Consider the following 19793-nt stretch of genomic DNA (forward strand, 5'->3'; position numbering starts at 1 on the left):
GTAAAATAAACCAGGAGAGGCTGTGCAGGTGTGTATAATAAACCAGGAGAGGCTGTGCAGGTGTGTATAATAAACCAGGAGAGGCTGTGCAGGTGTGTATAATAAACCAGGAGAGGCTGTGCAGGTGTGTATAATAAACCAAGAGAGGCTGTGCAGGTGTATAAAATAAAGTTGTTTGAAATAGGATGTGCAGGTGATGCGGTCCTGCGGCAGATGAGGAGTTAACCATGCTGCTGTGGTTTGTCCTCCTACTGCGCAGCCTAGAGGAGCTTATTCTGTTTATACCACATTTACCTGCAACAGAAATGATTTGACATTCAAGTGCAATTATGCTAAGTTTCTGTTGATCTGTGTTGTTGGTAAATTGTTTGTTAACATTTCGTAATAGAATGCTAAACAGGCTTGCATATTCATGGCTCCTTTCGCTGGGTCTGCTTCATAGCTGTACCTGTGCACTTGGGGTTATTAGATTTGGTTCCATGTTATTTTAAAGCATTTTTGCAATACACTTATTTAAATTATGTAAATGTGACACCCGTTCATCATATGTTTTATTCTAATCCTATTCTATTCCATTGTACTCCGTATAAAATTGGCTCCAATAGGACGTACTTAATTAACATGGAAAGCTCTATGAAACTGCCTAGAATAAATATCAAGGAGATTATCTGGTTAATGTGTGAAATGTTAATCATATAATTAGTGAGTCAGAGATAAGAAATAAAAAATGAATCCAAGGATTAATTTCATATTCATGGATATATTCATGTTCAAGCAGCCTTTTGTAATGGGAGTGATCTTTCATTTTTTTTAAAGGTGAAGAATGCAAACAGAACTGCTATTTTTAGTGATCACACCATAAAAATATTTGTTTTGTGTAGATGCAGATACATAGACGTTATCACTATGTGTATCTGCATTCAAAATCTGTGGAGGTGCACAGAAGAGTTAACTGAGGAGACCAGTCCTGGCTTCCAGCTCTTGACGTCAGAAAGAACGTACGCAACACCTTCCCCAGAGAGAGGGAAGGGGGGAGGAGCGATGGGGAGGAATTGAAAGAGAGAGGGAAAAAAGATGAGGGGGGCTGGCTGGGAAGGAGGAGGGGGGGGGGGTTAACCAGCCTCCTGTCTGAGAACCAGCAGCCTGTTCCTCACACCCCCGCCCCCCTCCCTCTCCCTCTCCCTCTCCCAGGAGATGATCCAATATGCTGCCCCTCCAGCCCGAGCACGCCTGCCACACAGTCTCTAGCCTCCCCCCCCCTCCCCTCTCTCTCCCCCCTCCTCTCTCTCTCTCTCTCTCTCTCTCTCTCTCTCTCCAGATGAGTGGAGACGGGCGCTTGTGAGTGAGCGAGCGAGTGAGTGAGCGGGAGAGCCCGGAACATGATGCCCAGTTTCGGCTGCTCCGTGCCAGGAACGCGTCCTCTCTGAGATTTCCCCGCGGGACGCCCCTTTGCCCGGCTCTCTGTGTTTTCGGGATGCGCCCCGAAGATTAAACTCGGCCGCAGCTTCTTCTACTTCTTCTTTTTTGTTTTTTGTTTTTGTTTGGCTTGTTTCGGCTGTTTGTTCGTCCTCGCGCCAGCGCCCGTTTCCCCGGCATGGTGGTCTCCGCGGCCGCGGTCCTGGGCGCCGCGCTGGGCACCGCCTCGGGCGTCCTCACCCTCTGCGGGCTCTCCCTCCTCTGCAGGTCGTGCAGGGAGAAGCGGTCGGAGAAGGACCCGGAGCCGGACGCCGAGAAGCAGAGCGTCCTGCATTCCTCTCAGCAGGTAACGTGAACGTGTCATTCATAAATAATAATGGTTATTCATAAATATGAATATTTGTATTTCATGCAATAGACATATAGCTTGAACATATATGAATGTATGTATATATGTGTGTGTATGTATGTATGTATGTATGTGCGTAATACCTTTATTACTATAGTTTGTAACCCAAAGTGCTTGACATACGTTGCTTCACATAAGTGCACTTTTGAATACATAGTTGGAAAAGAGCTGTTATATAACCTAGAAATATGATTTGTTATCACAATCGTTTTCATACTATGGGTTTTCGACCCAATGTCCTTCACAGATGTACATTAGCAGAACAGAGAAGCATTAGGATTGCAAAACTGTCGGCTTGAGGGTTTGGATTTCCAGAGTTATAATGCTGTCGGGTCCTTGTGGGAGGCAACGTGCCTGAATTGTCTAAGTCATCCTGGATAATAATAATAATAATAATAATAATAATAATAATAATAATAACATCACCATTATCCATCTATCCAGCAGTAGCAGCATCATTATCATCATAATAATAATTGTAATAAATAACAAGACATTATGACTGGAACTTTGCTGTAGTTTAGCAGAGATTGGTAGTTATGCAGGTGTGGTAAGGGGTTGTTAAATGGTTATTGCAGAATTTCAGTGTACTATTGCACTGGTTGACTGCTATTTTAGGTTCAGCGCGCCGAACGAATCCGTTCTGTATCAGACAAACTGCCTCCCACTCAAAACTGAGGGTGCTCGTGTTGCAGTTAAAAATGATTTCGAAATCTTGGTGTGGAAGAAAAATATCACCTTTCCTTCGCACCAGCAATGCAGTGAATGACATAACATAGCCTGTGTGAGATCCGTTTATTTTTCTGTGTTTATTGCCAGCCCCATGTCAATAACCGACACAAAAAGACGGACTTCTTCAGGTTTGTTGTACTGCATGATCAGATACTGGCCATTGTGAAGCTAATGGACTGAGTTATAATAGCATCCTGCAATTTATCTGGCCCAGAGGGAGTCATTTGCTGTAATCAGTGGTGCTCTCTCTCTCTCTCTCGCTCTCTCTCTCTTCTCCCCATCTCGTCTCTCTGTCTCTTGTCTCCCCGTCTCTCTCTCTCTCTCTCTCTCTCTCTCTCTCTAGCAGTGTGTGAAGAACACACCATGTGCTATAATTAGACATCCTGAGTTGAATGAGACCAGGGTTGCCTCCGATTGTTTTATCATGCAGAGAGGCTGCCTCTGTCGAGGATAGCTGTTCCCCAGCGATGAGGACGTGCGGGCCGCGTAACTCATCGGTACTTTGCTCTTTCCAGGCTGCGGTCCAGCCTTGGCGGCATGTCAACTTTCTCACCCCGGGTTGCCGTAAACCTTTGTGTTGGAGGTTTGCTTTGTGTTCGGACACTGTCGTTGTACCCTTGAGCAAGGGTACTTAACCTGCATTGCTTCAGTATATATCCAGCTGCATAAATAGATGTAAATGCTATGTTGTGCAAGTCACTCTGGATAAGAGCGTCTGCTAAACGCCTGTAATGTAATGTGTTTCATTTCTTTTTTCCGCTAAAAGATACTGACATGTTGTGAGCACTTGTCTGTCAGGAGTACCGTGGCGTTGGGCTTTGGGTTAGCTGGATTCCTCTGTCCACTTGTTTTTGACAGCCCTGGTGAAAATTCTGGCTTGATTTCAGTCCGGTTTTCAGCTGGTCCTGCTAGATTGAATCTGGTTTGGAGATGGTCAAGCTGGCAACGAGATGGTTGAGAGAGCAACCACGCTGGCAAGATCCTGTCTATCTTGGTTAGGAACAACAGACCATCACCAAATTCAGATTGTATCCAGCTGACGCAGATGCTGGTTTCAGCTAAATTCCATCTTAGTCTGGTAGCTGAAATTTCCACCATCGAGTTTAGCTGAACTGTGGTAAATCTGTGCCCTGTTGGTTTAGGAGTCTTATAGTGCTGCAAGATAGAACTGGAAACCATGGTTCTCACCCCTGCTGTCAGACTAGTGGGACTCCAGGGACAATCTTCAGAAGATATGGGTGTGGCTGTTGGCATGGCAACTGAACTGCAAAAACACTTGTTTAGTAGCCCATCAGCCAGCTGTCATAAAGATGAACCGACAATACTCAAATTGATTTAATCCAGCCCATGCTACTGAAGAAGCTACTGGGTCCTGAAGGGTTATAGTAGGCTATGTAGCACAGGGAGACTAGTACCTGATGTATTGCACCACAGGGCCACCTGCTGGTCAGTCAGGCAATTGCAGTGTGCATGGACCAACTGTGTTGCCCGTGTAGACCTCTAGCATAGCAGTTGTAGCGGGTCAGCTGACCTCATATCCAGCTAGTCAGTAAACTCCAATTTTTCTAAACGCCATTGGTCCAGAAGGCTCGGGTCCTGCAGAATGATGTTAGCAAAGGTACAATGGTGTCTGTGCTTCTCTTCCTACAGCACAAGGGAGTAGTGAGTGTGTGATGCCTCTGCAATGGTAGTATTGTGCTGTGGTTCTGCAGGTAAAGGTTTCAATCTGTTCTCTTCATTGACCAGTCCTTATAATATATTATCTATTCTTGGAGGTCTTGCCTGATAATATAAATGCAGTAGCACACATTTTCTTTTAGCTCTGGGAATCTTCAAAGGTTTGTGAGGGATGGAAACACCGATCAGAAAGTGAGAATGTCAGCCCTCTCTCCGCACGTAGATGGAATCACACATCGGCACACAAGAGGATGATGAGGTGAAGATTCAATTTCAAATCCACCCATGCTGCTCAATTTAATGGTCCCTTTGAATTGCTCAGCGTGGGCTGGTATATATTATGGGGAATTGATCTTTATTCATACATTATAAAGGAATTTATCAATCCATAAATCTTTATTTTGCATAGCACTGTTTACCAAATAGGTTAAATAGAGCTTCAGGTGGCCATTTAAAATATATCCTTCCTTATAATGCCTAAAGTAATATACATATATCTATATAAAAGTATAAAGATGTTTCAAACTGGGGTTTAAAACTCCACCTTAAATGTCTAACAACACTGTATTTAATGCAACATTTTGATGGGTCTTAATAGATAAAAATAAATGGACATCTTGAAATTCTTGCAAAAGAGCAATAATAGTAATATAACTAAACCTACATGCAATACAGCTACATTTCTTCCCTGAGATATTTTTAAAGCAAAATGACAACATCCACTGTCTTCACATTGACGTTCGTGGCATAAGAAATATCGTCATCTTTGACTTCTTAACTTCTCAGGCAGCTGAGACCATTTTCATGAATGACCTGTTCATGCTGACCGTGCCGTGAGGTGAGCTCATGCCCCCGTCCCGCGGTGATGATCTCTGCGTGGCTCAACCGCGGAAGAGGTGAACGGTCGAACGCCCCGGTGCGGTCGAGGATGTGTGAACGCGGCTCTTTTACTCGGGGCTTGCGTTCAGTTTTTCACCAGCTAAAATTGCCAAGCCCTTCCAGAGACGCCGTGATTCGATAATCTTCTGTCGTGAGCGTTTCTGTTCGGTGTCTGCACTGAGACGTCTCGCCATCTCCATTTAAACCGCAGTGAAGCCAGTGAAGCTAGACACTGTGAGGTGTCAATCTTTCCCTTTTTCTCTTTCGCGCACCAAAAAAAAAAAATTGCTCTTGCTCTCTCCAGTTCAGTATCGAAAAATCGACTGAATCCATTCAGCCACGGACTCTGCTGGAGTTCCCCAAAATCTACGCCCCGACGCCGTCGGTCACCTCTCCTGAAGTGGTTAACCCGCCCGAGAACGTTCCGGAAGCGACCGGCGAGCCCACCGCCAAGGGAGACCCCGCCGCCAAGCCTGAGCGCGGTAACCTAGCGACAGAGGGACCCAAGGAGGTCTTCGCCGTCCAGAGTCAAGGTATGTCACGTCAGAGAGAACAGCCGCGTGGCCGTCAAACCGTTCTGATAGAAGTACGCACACTCTGCCACGAAAGCCTTTCATCGATTACATCTTTCCATCCTGGTCTTCTCACGTCTAGGTACAGCCGGAGTTCAGAGATCCTTCTTTAGAGTTAGACTGGGTTGAACTCCCAATGTTGAACCTTTGAGTTTGAGGTTTTGCGCTTGGCGTTGACTCCGTTCTGCATTGTAAGCCAGTTAGATGGTATCTCGGTTGCCTAGTTTCAATAGACTGTAATGTAAATTACGCGTGTGCGCCACCCCGTTTATCATCGCATCACATTGCTCGCCTCACTCACTCCGCTGAGCACCCAGCCACTGGCCTCTGCCGGCGGCCCGTCTTCCTTTCAAGCCCACGGTAACGTCCCAAGCTGTGAGACAATGTCCTTGCCGCAGTCATACGGCACACCATATGGACCAATCAGATCTCCACCCAAGCCTCCTGGTCCCTCTCTTTTGGACGACCGGGTGGCTGTCCTCGTGGCCCCATCCGTTCGTTCTCCCCGTCCCACGGTGGTGGAACAACCGTCCCCGCCGAGTCCGGATTGGAAGAGTTACATTCTGCAAGTGACGGAATGGCCTTTACTCCCTTTGTCTTGCAGGCCATGTGCATCTCATGGTGCGGACCTCCACGATGCCGCCATTTTTATTATAGCTTACTATCTTTACGTCTATTGGTGGTTTTCCAGCCGTGTAAAAATGCATTAACTGTAACTGCTGAAACTCAAAAGCGAGGACTCCCGTCAAGGATTTCGCTCCATTAATCTGGGCTTTCAGCAGCTCGATTTAACAAATTGAATGGACTGTCAGGAAGTGGGCAGTAGATTTAACCAGCAGTCTGTTGGTTCCAGTCTCAAACAGAGCGCTCCTGTATCCCTGAGAAATATATTTATGAATTCAGTGGGACCTCAGAGATATGAACCGGCAGTCAGCTGACACCAGTACTTCTGAAGTAGCCCGCAAATATGCCTTATCAAACTTATCATCACAGACGCATAAATAGGAGGAAAGGAAAGAGGGAAGATGGAAGGGAAATGAGCTCTCTGATGGTTGATGTGCGTACCGTTAATATGATCCTCTGTCCTAAATTCATTCGATTAAAAGAACGATTGACCCTGCAGGCTGAACAACTTCAGAATTATTTTCCACAATTGTATGAGTTCTCGGTTATCCACCGGTAATTGAATATGTTATCTTGCTGACTGATTAATGTAGACTCATTCCTTCCTGGAGATATGGGAAAATATGGATAATGAGAAGACCGAGAAAGATCTGTGTCAAGAATGCATTTTCAATACCAAATATGGGAAAGATTGTCTTCTGACCTTCAAATGACCTATACGATACTTCTGTTTCATCTCATGTTGTGACCTGAGAAACAAAGCACTTCTGACACATTTTGTGTGTTTGTTGTGTAGGTGTATGCATGGTTTATTTCAGAGTTGATTATAGTTTTCCGAGCTTAGGATTAAGAAAATATTTCAGCAAAGCAGGTTCCCAATTTAATGATTTCTTCCTGTTTCTGTGTTGCTTAATTATTTCTAGAAGCATTAGTCAAAAAATCACTAGGGAAATACATATATGTTCAAAACAACCTGCATTCATTATTCGTGAATAATTTGGCTCATAAATTTCAGCAAAATTCAAACACTAAAAACAATTTACCATCACAAATATTGCTAGCATCTTTAAATGTTATTGAATCTGAATATATCTATAGCAGACCTGGGTCAAATACGTATCTGTTTTGGATTCAAATACTTTTCTGTGCTCTTTTGATCTTTTGCCTAGTGTAATTGAGCCTACCAATATGACCAGAAGGTGGGGTTTGCACTTTTTGAGAGTATTTCATTGGTTCCAATATGCCAGACAAGATCAGTAAAGCGTAGAAAAGTTATTAAATCCGAAACAAATATGTATTTGACCCAGGTCTGATCTATAGATATAAGAAAACAGAATAGTAGAGAGAAGAAAAACATGGACCACCACGTCCGTCATTATGCGTGCGTTGTGTATGAATGGATGTTTGAACCGAACGGCTCTGCATACTGAAATATTGTCATCCTGTCGCAGATTCCACAGAGGAAACCCCTTGTGCCCCGGAGCGAAAGAACGGACTCATCAAAAGCCCCTCCCTCCTTCACCCCAAACTGCACTTCTCCCTCAAGTACCACCCTGAGACCAAGGAGCTACACGTCACAGTCATAGAGGGTAAGACCGCCACAACAGTGGGTGGGTGGCTGGTGCCGTGGCAATGACCTCATTCCCAAAATCTTTTAGAAGGTGCATGGTTTTTTTTCAAAATGCTTCTGAATTATTCCGTTACATTACTTACGTGCTTAGTATCCACGGTGACTCACATTTTTACGTCATTCACAGTGCTACATGCCTTCCATCTTTTTTTCAGTTCATTTATATAACGGATTTATTTAGTTATTGCGTTTACAAACAGGAACAAACAAACAAACCAAAAAAAAAAAGCACCAGGCTCGGAAATGACTAATCTCATGAATGGAGGTTTTTAGGAAGCTGTTAGTGTTCAAAGTTACGGAACACAGCCTTGCGCGACCTCACTATTGACTTCTCTGTAATTAGAATCAAATGAGCAATGAAGCTGCTTTAAATCGAATGGCTGTCCAGCCCTTTTGCGATCGATTTCTTGGAAGAACCCTGGCCTGCCAATAAAGACGTCTCAAGTCCTTCTTGGATTCATTCGTTTATAACCACGTTCGGGAACAGCTTAATGACACGAGAGCGCTTGGCCCTTTCGCCCATCTCAGCTTCGTTAGGGGGAAAATCACGCGCTGCGCCCGGCCTCGTTCTAGAACGCCCCGAGGGACGCCGCTTCTGTTCCAACAGCTGCTGTGGCATCGACATGGCTGTCAGAAAAAATGAAAGCGTCTGAACAGAGTCCAGACCCAACCCCGAAAGCACAAATCATGTCTTTTCAGCCTTCTCCTTGCCTTCTTCTTACTGCTGTTTGCCCTTTGATTTTGTTGAATTATGTCTTTTGTTTACCTTGTCTTTTTTTTTCCAGTTTTTGTGTCTTTTATTTGTTTGACTGATTTTATTTCCCAGTGAATTTGTTTTTGTGTCTGTTATTTATTTTATCCGCGTCATTTCATTGAGAAGCACATTGCAGGGCGGGGCCTGTGTATGAAATTAACTGCATAAGTGTTGATTGATTGATGAGTTGACCAACCGAAGCGTCTTCTCTGTCTGTTCTCGCGCAGCGGATCGCGTGAGCACGGGCGCGGGGGGCGAGGGATACGTGGAGGGGCGGCTCAGCACCGCCGCGGGGCAGAAGGAGGCGCGCACCTCCTCCAGGCACCTGGCGGCCCACGTGAGGTGGGAGGAGGAGCTGGTGCTGGGGCTGCCGGGGGGTCAGGAGAAGGAGGAGGAGGAGGTGGAGGGCGAGGTTGCCCTCTCCCTGCACAGCTGCGACCGGTTCTCTCGCCAGGCCAACCTGGGCACCGTCCGCTTCAAGCTGGCCGACGTGGGCATGATGTCTGACGCTGACTGCTGGGTGGACCTGCAGCCCCCCAAGAAGGTAACGCTTCGTTCCGCTGATGGCCCAGGAGCTCAAAACCAAAGAAACGTAAATCTGGGAGACTCATCCCGTTAAGGCGTCCTTTCATGCGTCCTTTCATGTGAGGATGGGCCCCACAGTCTGGTATCTGTTAAGGCACTGTTCTAGTGCATGGATGGGCCCCACAGTCTGGTATCGGTTAAGGCTCTGTTCTAGTGCATGGATGGGCCCCACAGTCTGGTATCTGTTAAGGCTCTGTTCTAGTGCATGGATGGGCCCCACAGTCTGGTATCGGTTAAGGCTCTGTTCTAGTGCATGGATGGGCCCCACAGTCTGGTATCTGTTAAGGCACTGTTCTAGTGCATGGATGGGCCCCACAGTCTGGTATCTGTTAAGACACTGTTCTAGTGCATGGGTGGGCCCCACAGTCTGGTATCTGTTAAGGCACTGTTCTAGTGCATGGATGGGCCCCACAGTCTGGTATCTGTTAAGGCACTGTTCTAGTGCATGGATGGGCCCCACAGTCTGGTATCTGTTAAGGCACTGTTCTAGTGCATGGATGGGCCCCACAGTCTGGTATCTGTTAAGGCACTGTTCTAGTGCATGGGTGGGCCCCACAGTCTGGTATCTGTTAAGGCACTGTTCTAGTGCATGGATGGGCCCCACAGTCTGGTATCTGTTAAGGCACTGTTCTAGTGCATGGATGGGCCACACAGTCTGGTATCTGTTAAGGCACTGTTCTAGTGCATGGATGGGCCCCACAGTCTGGTATCTGTTAAGGCACTGTTCTAGTGCATGGATGGGCCCCACAGTCTGGTATCTGTTAAGGCACTGTTCTAGTGCATGGATGGGCCCCACAGTCTGGTATCTGTTAAGGCACTGTTCTAGTGCATGGATGGGCCCCACAGTCTGGTATCTGTTAAGGCACTGTTCTAGTGCATGGATGGGCCCCACAGTCTGGTATCTGTTAAGGCACTGTTCTAGTGCATGGATGGGCCCCACAGTCTGGTATCTGTTCAGGCACTGTTCTAGTGCATGGATGGGCCCCACAGTCTGGTATCTGTTAAGGCACTGTTCTAGTGCATGGATGGGCCCCACAGTCTGGTATCTGTTAAGGCACTGTTCTAGTGCATGGATGGGCCCCACAGTCTGGTATCTGTTAAGGCACTGTTCTAGTGCATGGATGGGCCCCACAGTCTGGTATCTGTTCAGGCACTGTTCTAGTGCATGGATGGGCCCCACAGTCTGGTATCTGTTAAGGCTCTGTTCTGATGTGTGGATGGGCCCCACAGTCTGGTATCTGTTAAGGCACTGTTCTAGTGCATGGATGGGCCCCACAGTCTGATATCTTCGAAGGCACTGTTCTGATGTGTGGATGGGCCCCACAGTCTGGTATCTGTTAAGGCACTGTTCTAGTGCATGGATGGGCCCCACAGTCTGATATCTTCGAAGGCACTGTTCTGATGTGTGGATGGGCCCCACAGTCTGGTATCTGTTAAGGCACTGTTCTAGTGCATGGATGGGCCCCACAGTCTGGTATCTGTTAAGGCACTGTTCTAGTGCATGGATGGGCCCCACAGTCTGGTATCTGTTCAGGCACTGTTCTAGTGCATGGATGGGCCCCACAGTCTGGTATCTGTTAAGGCTCTGTTCTGATGTGTGGATGGGCCCCACAGTCTGGTATCTGTTAAGGCACTGTTCTAGTGCATGGATGGGCCCCACAGTCTGATATCTTCGAAGGCACTGTTCTGATGTGTGGATGGGCCCCACAGTCTGGTATCTGTCCACTGTTTTTCCTAGGAAATTACAGATGACAGAACCACCTGCTAACTAGCTACTGCTCATGGGTTAATGTCCACTGTTTAACAGTAGTTACTCAGGCTAGCCGTCGTGTCGTATTTGCATTGCAGGATTGACGGACAGGTCAGGAGGGAGTACACCAGATGCTCAGCCGTGTTGCTGAGGCAGACGCATTGGGGGTGGGGGTAAGGGGGGGAGAGTATGGCAGACTCGGACGTCCAAAAACAGACACTGTGCCTCACGACCCTTTTTTCCTGACGCCCCCTCGACGCTCGACACGGGGAGCTCATGTGCGTACCCGCGCGATCCGGATCGATCTCCTCACGCCGCCTCTCGCCGTTTCCTACGCGCATCACAAACCCAATTAGAGCTCGAGGCGGCAGAATCTGATAAAGACAAAAAGGATGAGAAATGGGAGGAGAAGGAGAGGTGGGGGGCGGGGGAGGCTGTTGGCTGAGAACCACCCCCCACCCCGCTTCTCCCCCCTCCCGCCAAATGCAGCTCGCCAGCCCGAGGACGCCGCAGTGAGCGGCTCCGTCGTACGTCAGAGCCCGCGCCTCCGAGCTGGAGGGGAGAGCCTGCGTCATGGGAGGCCCAGGAGACGCCCGAGCATGTGGAGAAACACCAAAACCAACAAAAAAAAACACGCAGGCCAAATCTTTAAATTAATAAAGGAGGGGAGGGGAAGAGGAGTGGAGGGGGGGGGGGGAGAGGGGAAGAGAGAAGAGGGGCGAGGAGGGGGGGAGGGGGGCAGAGGGGAGGTGATGGGAGGGGGGTGAGGGGAGGGGAGGTGAGGGGGGGGGGAGGGGGGCAGAGGGGAGGTGATGGGAGGGGGGTGAGGGGAGGGGAGGGGAGGTGAGAGGAGGGAGTGTTAAAGCCTGGAGGAGAGCCTGAGACGCATGGGGAGATATTGAGGGGACGGGGCGGTGATGTCAGAGAGTGACGCAGGCGGTGCGCGTTGGGCTGCGGGGGTGAGGGGATGCATTATTTATCAGCCTGGTCCGGCACGGCGGCGAGCGGGCTGGCGGGCGGGTTGATGAGAGAAGGCCTCTGCTGCTTTGGGGGCCACGTGCACAATGTTCCATCAGCTCTGAGCGGGCGGAAGGAAGGAAGGAAGCGTAACGACAGCCAGGTATCGATCTGCAGAACGCTGTTGGCTACAGGGCACGCGTTATTTCAGGCTGCGTCAATATTGATACAATTACCACGGTGATGATGACTTCACAATCCCAAAGCCAAGGCTGCTGAGCCCTTTTCCCGGAGATCTGCTGTCCTGCAGGTTTTCACTTCAACCGTAATTTGGCACACCTGATTCTACTAATTAGCAGCTCAACAAGATCTCTGGCTGTTGAATGAGGTGTGGCTTTTTTATGGTTGGAGTGAAAACCTACAGGACATTAAATCTCCAGGAACAGGGTTGTGCAGCCCTGCTCTAGCTGTTGAATGAGATGTGCTTTGCTAGAGTTTGGAATGAAAACCTGTGGCACCATAGATCTCCAGGAACAAGGTTGGGCAGCCCTGCTCAATCATAAGTGCTGTATTCATATTGCAATCATTACAGTGCGTGTGGTTTGCCTTCTGCTGGGAAGGCCCTCCCCCTGGATTTCTGTGCTGGGGAAAGAAGGACGCGGTGGTGGGTGGAGAGGAAGAACATGACTTACCAATAAATCCATCTGTTAGCCTTTATTTAGACCCGATCTATATCACCATAGAGTGTGTGTGACTGCATCCCACGCAGGCATCATCTACAGTACAGTGTGACTATCATTAGTCACTATGAACAGCTCCGCGCTAATGTTGAATCACATATTCGATTTTGACTGAACTAAAACAATGACTAAAATAATTACAGCTTTGTCATATTTATTTCTCTCTCAGATGGTTATTATTAGTCGATTAGACAGTTCTAAGAGCTATTAGTGAGCAAAAATGGATTTGTCGCTGACTGTATCCCACACAAGCGTCATGTAACAGTACAGTGTTATTATCATGCGTAGAGTCGTTCTCAAAACAGCTGTGTTAATGTGGAGACCCATTTTTGATTTAGTCTGAACGAAAACATTGATTAAAATAATTACGGTTGTGCCAGACGCATTGCTTTTCTGTTAGACACTCCTGAGAGCTATTAATGAAGGACAATGGATCCTATATCATTCTGACCATGTCCTGCCAGCTATTTGTAAAAGTCAGTGTGACCTCTCTCGTCAGGCTGATAACCTTAACGGTATTGTGAACCTGACCAGGCTGACACTGCTGTGAATGCAGTACACCCATCTTACAGGGATATACTTTACCAATAAACCTGAACGATTCTCTGTAGGTTCGGCTCCAAATGGGCACAGCAGGAAGCAAATCTTTTTTTTTATGTTTCCCTTCCCCATTTCCCTTCCCCGGTTTGGAAAACCAAATCGTATAGAAAAGCCCTCGTCGCCGCAATCTCCGCTATCGAATTGGAAAGTATGCGGAATCGTAATCGCGGCCAACTGAAAGCTTGGGCTTATTCCAATCGTATAATGGGGTGCATCCCAAAACCCGAAAAATGCACCCTCCTTTCCTTCACTACCACCTCACCTCCTCCATGTCCCAGAAACCAGTCTTTGTGTCCTCCCTCCCACCCTGCTGTGTCCCAATATTGGAAGAGACGAGCGTAGCACACAGGACTGTATTGGCGAAGCGGCTTTAAACCCTTCGCCAAGGACAAAACTGACATCACTTCTCCCCAAAATGCATTATTGTGTGCTTCTTCGGATATCGACTTTTTAGAACTGCGCAAGGACAAAGTTCCTCTTGAGCCTATTCTTTTTTGTTCTTCCTTTTTTTTGTGTGCCTCAAATCCTATATGCAGCTAAACGTTAAATAATACAAAATCCTTCTTGCTGGTTTACCAGTGGAATAGAATATAATTGTATGTGTTTTGGGGGGGGGGGGGTCAATCAGCTGTAGTCTTGAACTATGTCAAGTTCTGCAGGGAACGTTTGTGCATTTGTCTCAAAATATTATAACAGGCGTGTCAGTCGAAATGTAAACTGCAAGACATCTGCATGCTATTTTTAAAAAGGGTAGAAAATTGGAAACAGAGGATTGTTCAAAAGTTCATTGTCCAGTTTATTACATTACATAATAAAATGCAGTGAGTGCAAAATATAACCTGTCTGTTCTGAGGAATGGCCAGATGCTGAACATTTATTGTTTACACATCCGTTGATATACAAATCTCTTTTATGGTACAATTTATTACAGGCAATACTGCAATCCTTTTTGTAGTTCTTTACATGATAAAATACTTGTAAAACAATAATATTTTGTGCTATTTAGGCAACGTTATATAATGTGCACAGGGTGCCAGCAAAGCAAGCCAGCTTGCCAGCTAGTTATTGCTGGAAGAACGTCAAGGAGGTTTAGAAGATTTATTACTGGTGCAGCACATTGGACAATGTGCATGCTAGCAGATATCCAGACGTGAGAGAGATCCTTCTGGAATTAGGGCTGGGTGTTTGGATGAGAACTTTGCAATGTTGGAGTATGAAATGTTTAAATATGTAATTATACAGGTGCTATTACTTAGTTATAATAAGAAAATTATGAAATAAAAGGTCTAAATGTAAAATAGTGACCTTTTTAAAAGTCTGCAGTAATTAGCTAAAAAAAAAAAGCTATTCTTGAATGGAACAGATATTGTTTTTATTTCTCAAATTGTGAATCTTAATATAGGCAGCTTGGTGGCAGTTAAAAATAATGATTAGGCCAGTCCATAATATTCAGGATTAAATTAAAAATAGAATAGTAGAAACACCAGTAGCCAAACCAATTGTTGGAATACAGAAATGCAGTTTTCATGGTGCAGGTGCTCATGTTGCTGTTCCAAGAATAAGATTCTAAGCTGGTTTGTGTAAAAACATTACTGATTGTTATGTTTTATATAAATATAGCATAGAAATGCAAAAATTTATGAATGGTGATCTGACAGTTTCTGTGTACTACTTCAGTTATGCATTTCTGTTTAATCTGTTTATACGGAAGCAAGAGTGCTCTCATTTAAACTTTTATGCCTTTAAGAATGCCCACTCCAATAGAATGAATAACACTCCATGTAGACTCATCATACTGCTAACAGCCTAAAGTATCTCTCATGTGTAAAGCTTGTTTATTATAATAATAATAATAATAATAATAATAATAATAACGGGTTTGTGTGTGGTTTCTGTGTGTCTGCAGGATGTGTGCATATCCGCAGGTGAGATCCTCCTGTCCATCAGCTACCTGCCAGCGGCCAACCGCCTGGGTGTGGTGGTCATGAAGGCCCGTGGGCTGCAATCAGACAAGCTGAAGGACACCATTGGTATGCCCTACACATTCTGCCATTCAATTCCCAGACTACTTGGCCTTACACATTCATTTAGATTCCCAAACTGCTTGGCCTTACACATTATTCAGTTAGATTCCCAAACTACTTGGCCTTACATTTAGATTCCAAAACTACTTGGCCTTACACATTATTCAGTTAGATTCCCAAACTACTTGAGCACAACCCACACACCGCAGTTGCAGCGAATGTTCAGGATCGATTTCATTGGTCAGCATGGTCACCGCTGACTAATCTGGTGCATTTTAAACCCGTGTCCATTTAACAATTTTACATGAAAGGCATTCTAGCCAGCTAGCACACGTGTTAAACTAAACGTTAAATTAGTGCAATAAATTAAAAAGATGAGCATCAACTGCCGGAACGGTGGTATTCTCAGTCGAAGCTAGCTTGCCGGCTAGAAAATGTTTGTTCTTGTCATTTTGATTTCAAGCAGTGGCTGGTCAAATGTAATCAATCAGCACTCTTTCATTGTGTTGAGCAAAGAAATTGATTGATTGATTTTCTTGTGACTGCAGGAAGTGGTTTGCATTCAAGTATAGTTTGGAAATTGAAATGACACTGTACACTTGCTGTTAGTGTTATCAGATGCTCTTGTCCGTGGTTACTAAAGCTACCAATGTTTGCACGAGTAGACTCCACGTAAATTGCATGTAATTTAAGCATTTAGCAGATGCTCCAGAGTGACTTAAGTTTAGTGCTCAATCAGTAGACCAACACTCCAAGTAGCAATCAATGAGAGTGCAGGAGTTAGGCAATAAGACACCGGCGATAGGGAATCCTTTGTCACTAGAATTAACGTCTGGAAGGAAAAGTAGAGAAATTTTTTCAGAAGGAAATGTAGGATAGATTGGAGAAGATGCGGAATGGGAATCGGGAATCGATGCGGAATTGATTCACTCGTTATTGGATTTGCTTGATTGATTGATTGACTGATTGACGAGTGAATCATCTATCGGCCTGTTTGGCAGACCTGTCGGTGAAGCTGGCCCTGAAGCACCAGGCCACCAAGCTGAGGAAGAAGCAGACGCGGAGGGTGAAGCACAAGATGAACCCCGTCTGGAACGAGATGCTGATGCTGGAGGTCCCCCGGGAGCTGCTGGCGCGGTCCAGCCTGGAGCTGGAGGTGCTGAACCAGGCTGGAGGCGTGGGCGGACAGGCCTCCACCATGGGCCGCTGCCAGCTGGGCCTGCAGGCCCCCGCGACCGGCCTCCAGCACTGGCAGCAGATGCTGGATAACCCCCGCAAGCAGATCGCCATGTGGCACCCCCTGTACGCCTGAACCTGCGCCCCTCCGCCCAAAAAAAAAAAAAAAAAAACCGACGCAGACTTTGACTCTGGCGTTCTGGAGCCAGTCCTGGTCCTGGAGGGCCGTCACCATGACGACTGCATTCTCTTCACCTGTTCATATCTAGATACTCTTCCAAAATGGCCGCTAAAATTTCCCAAGTGGCTGAACATATCGAAAGGCCAAAATTTAAGTGGCCCTCCATGACCAGAACTGTAGATACATCTGCCATAGTAAAACATTTGGGCTGATTGTCACTACTTTGCTCTGTCCTTTAAGTTCAGTCACCCCTAGACTTCACTCTGTCTGGAAACAATCATGCTTTGCACACACGTAACATCGGTTAATGTAATAAAAACTGTTAATGTAACAAAAATGGTTAACATAATAAATTTGTCTTTTTTAATATAACAACTGCCAGCTAATGTAATAACTGCTGCTTATTGGAATAGAAATCTCAAACAGTTAACATAATGACTTTTGCTGGTTAGTGTAATAACTTAATGTAATAACTGACATTAACTGGTAGTTATCACGTTAACCAGGGGTTACAATTTTGTTGAAGAGTAAATGTAATGCCGTGGTTGAAGTATGGTTCAAAGTAAGTGAGAAAAAAAATACTTTGGTTGTAGTATTTATTATTGGCCACAAGGAGAACACCACAAAAGGGCCATCAAGGGTCTGTCTGACCCAAGCGTGAGCCTGTGAATTTCTGTTTGCAAGCACAACAAAACAGGGGCCAAGGCTCAAAGATAATGAGGCATTCGCACTGGTTCTCCCCTCACTCGACTGCAGTAAGCGTATAGATTGAGCTACAATAGAAAAGAAAATGCCTATGACAGCATTAATGGAATGTGAAGACGTTAATGAGGAAATATGTGTTTCAGTAGAAAATGACCAAAAATACAGACGTTTTGACAAAAACTGAGGGAAAAAATGCAAAAAATAAATAAATAAATAAATAAAATAAAAATTAAAAGAAATTAACATATTGTGTCATTTTTACATTCAGATGGATGGGCAATAATTATATTATTATTTAAAAACCATGTGCGTTAATATGTTTTATAGACTTTTATGGTGCAATATGTTGGTCCAATGGAAAATGAGCAAAATACATAAGACTTATCTCTATGAAGTGAAACAAATACAAAAAATGTAATTGTTATTTTTCAGTTGGATAAATGGGAAATCATTTTTAACAACCAAGGTGAAATAAGTGCATTAACATGTCGTTGAGGACTATAGTCTTATGTACAAAACATGACAAAAATGAAAAAAGTGTAGTTGTTATTTTTCATTCGAATGGGCAGAAAATCATATTTATTTAAGGACTAAGATGAAATAAAGAAAAATGTTTTTTTTTTTTTGGAAGACATTCACCATGTAAAATGTATTTCAGGAAAAAAAATGACCAAAATACATAAGTTGTATATCCAAAAAGTGACAAAAATTCAAAAAAAAAAAAATGCCATTTGTTCATTTTGATGGACAGAAAATTGCGTTTGGTCAAGGACTGTAATAATGGTTAATGAAATAGACACAGTTAATGTAATAAAGACAGTTCATGTAATAACTGTACCTTAGAATGTAATACCTGCTACTTAATGTAATATTGCCATTTTGTGTAATAAAAACCTTGAGCGGTTAACATACCTTTTACCCATTAAGGTAATTGCTTACTACATTATCTGATAGTTATTACATTAACCGAGTCTTACATATGTAAGATAGATGCTCTATTGAATGAAGTTTTTACATTAAATAAAAATATTAGTAAAAAAAAACATTTTTTAAATGTAAATGTAAAAAAAGTTTTACATTAAAAAAATATAAAGACCGAAACACATTTCACCATAAATATTTTCACAGAAATAATAATGCACTTATTTCAGGCTGGTTGTGTATGTAAAAATAAGTTACAATCATCCAATTACATTTTTAAAAAATCTGTATTCCGATCATTTTGCACTGAAACCCATGTTTCATAATAAATGTCTCCAAGTGAAATGTTTTTCATTTATTTCACCGTGGGTCATGTATAAACATTTTTTAATTTAATTTATTTATTTTTGAGTTTTACGAAATTTAAACACATGTATCAAAAGACGTGCATGTGAAGAAATTGTCAAGGATAACACGAAAAAGTCCTGGACTTATTTCCATCGTGGTCCTTGATGTTCCATCATAATTTCTCATCAATCTGCATGAAAAAAAAAATAATAAAAAATTTGTGTCACTTGGAAAAGTATGTATTCTACTGAAACACATATTTCATAATGGATTTTTTCAAATGAATTTTGTTTCATGTAATTCACTGTGGTTGTTGAATAAAATTATTTTCCATCTAACTAAATAAAAAAAATGACTAAATTAATTTCTTTGTACATTTGTCAGTTTTTGGACATAAGCCTATAGTCTTATGTATTTTACTCATTTCCACTGAAACACAGCATTCATAATGTCTTCAATTAAAAATTTCCTAATGTCCTTAATTATGAATTAGCTGCATCCACCCAAATAAAAAATGATGCAATGCAATTTCTTTCTTCATTTTTGGCACTTTTTGGACCTATACTGCCGTCCAAAGGCTAACCGCAGTAACTACATTTTGGTCGAAATTGAGTTATAACTAAAAATGAACTTCTTGATATCTGTTTTATCTTGTGACAAAGTTTCAGAGTTAAATTTTGCTTTGTTTTAGAGAAAAAACGGTATAAAAATTGCAGTAACTACAAAACCCGACTCAAAACCATGGCAGACCGCAGTAAGTGAAGTTACTGCGGTCTGCTTTGGGATTCTACCGGCCGATTTTGCGATCTACCCATCTAAGTTACCTCACGCGACTGCTTTGGGATTCTACCACCAGCCGATTTCACCCATCTGACCTCACACAACAAAGCTGTTTAAGATGGCACTATCCAGCGGAAAGAGGATAGTGGAACTGGTGTTGAAAAGAAAATACCCAGGTAGGCTAAGTAACGATGACATTAAGCGTTGAGAAACTAGCAATCACATTATAAAACACCTGTCAGCCTCGCTATATATGCTGACTGACAGGCGATGTTTAGTTAGCTAGCGTTATCTTACCTGCTCCCTGTAGCTGTAACATTATCATCTGTAACT

At 44.2% G+C, this 19793-nt stretch overlaps 1 protein-coding gene across 1 annotated transcript; it reads left to right on the forward strand.

Annotated features, from left to right (window-relative positions):
- The first annotated feature begins 1309 nt into the window (after positions 1-1309).
- On the forward strand, positions 1310-19044 carry syt13 (synaptotagmin XIII). The gene is made up of 6 exons (XM_035396109.1): positions 1310-1762; positions 5418-5646; positions 7761-7898; positions 8921-9237; positions 15232-15355; positions 16351-19044. The coding sequence occupies exons 1-6, from the start codon at positions 1595-1597 to the stop codon at positions 16659-16661; spliced, it is 1287 nt and encodes a 428-aa protein (XP_035252000.1). The 5' UTR covers positions 1310-1594; the 3' UTR covers positions 16662-19044.
- The last annotated feature ends 749 nt before the right edge of the window (positions 19045-19793 follow it).

The sequence above is a fragment of the Anguilla anguilla genome, chromosome 16 (genome assembly GCF_013347855.1).
Source record: "Anguilla anguilla isolate fAngAng1 chromosome 16, fAngAng1.pri, whole genome shotgun sequence".
Classification (NCBI taxonomy): domain Eukaryota; kingdom Metazoa; phylum Chordata; class Actinopteri; order Anguilliformes; family Anguillidae; genus Anguilla; species Anguilla anguilla.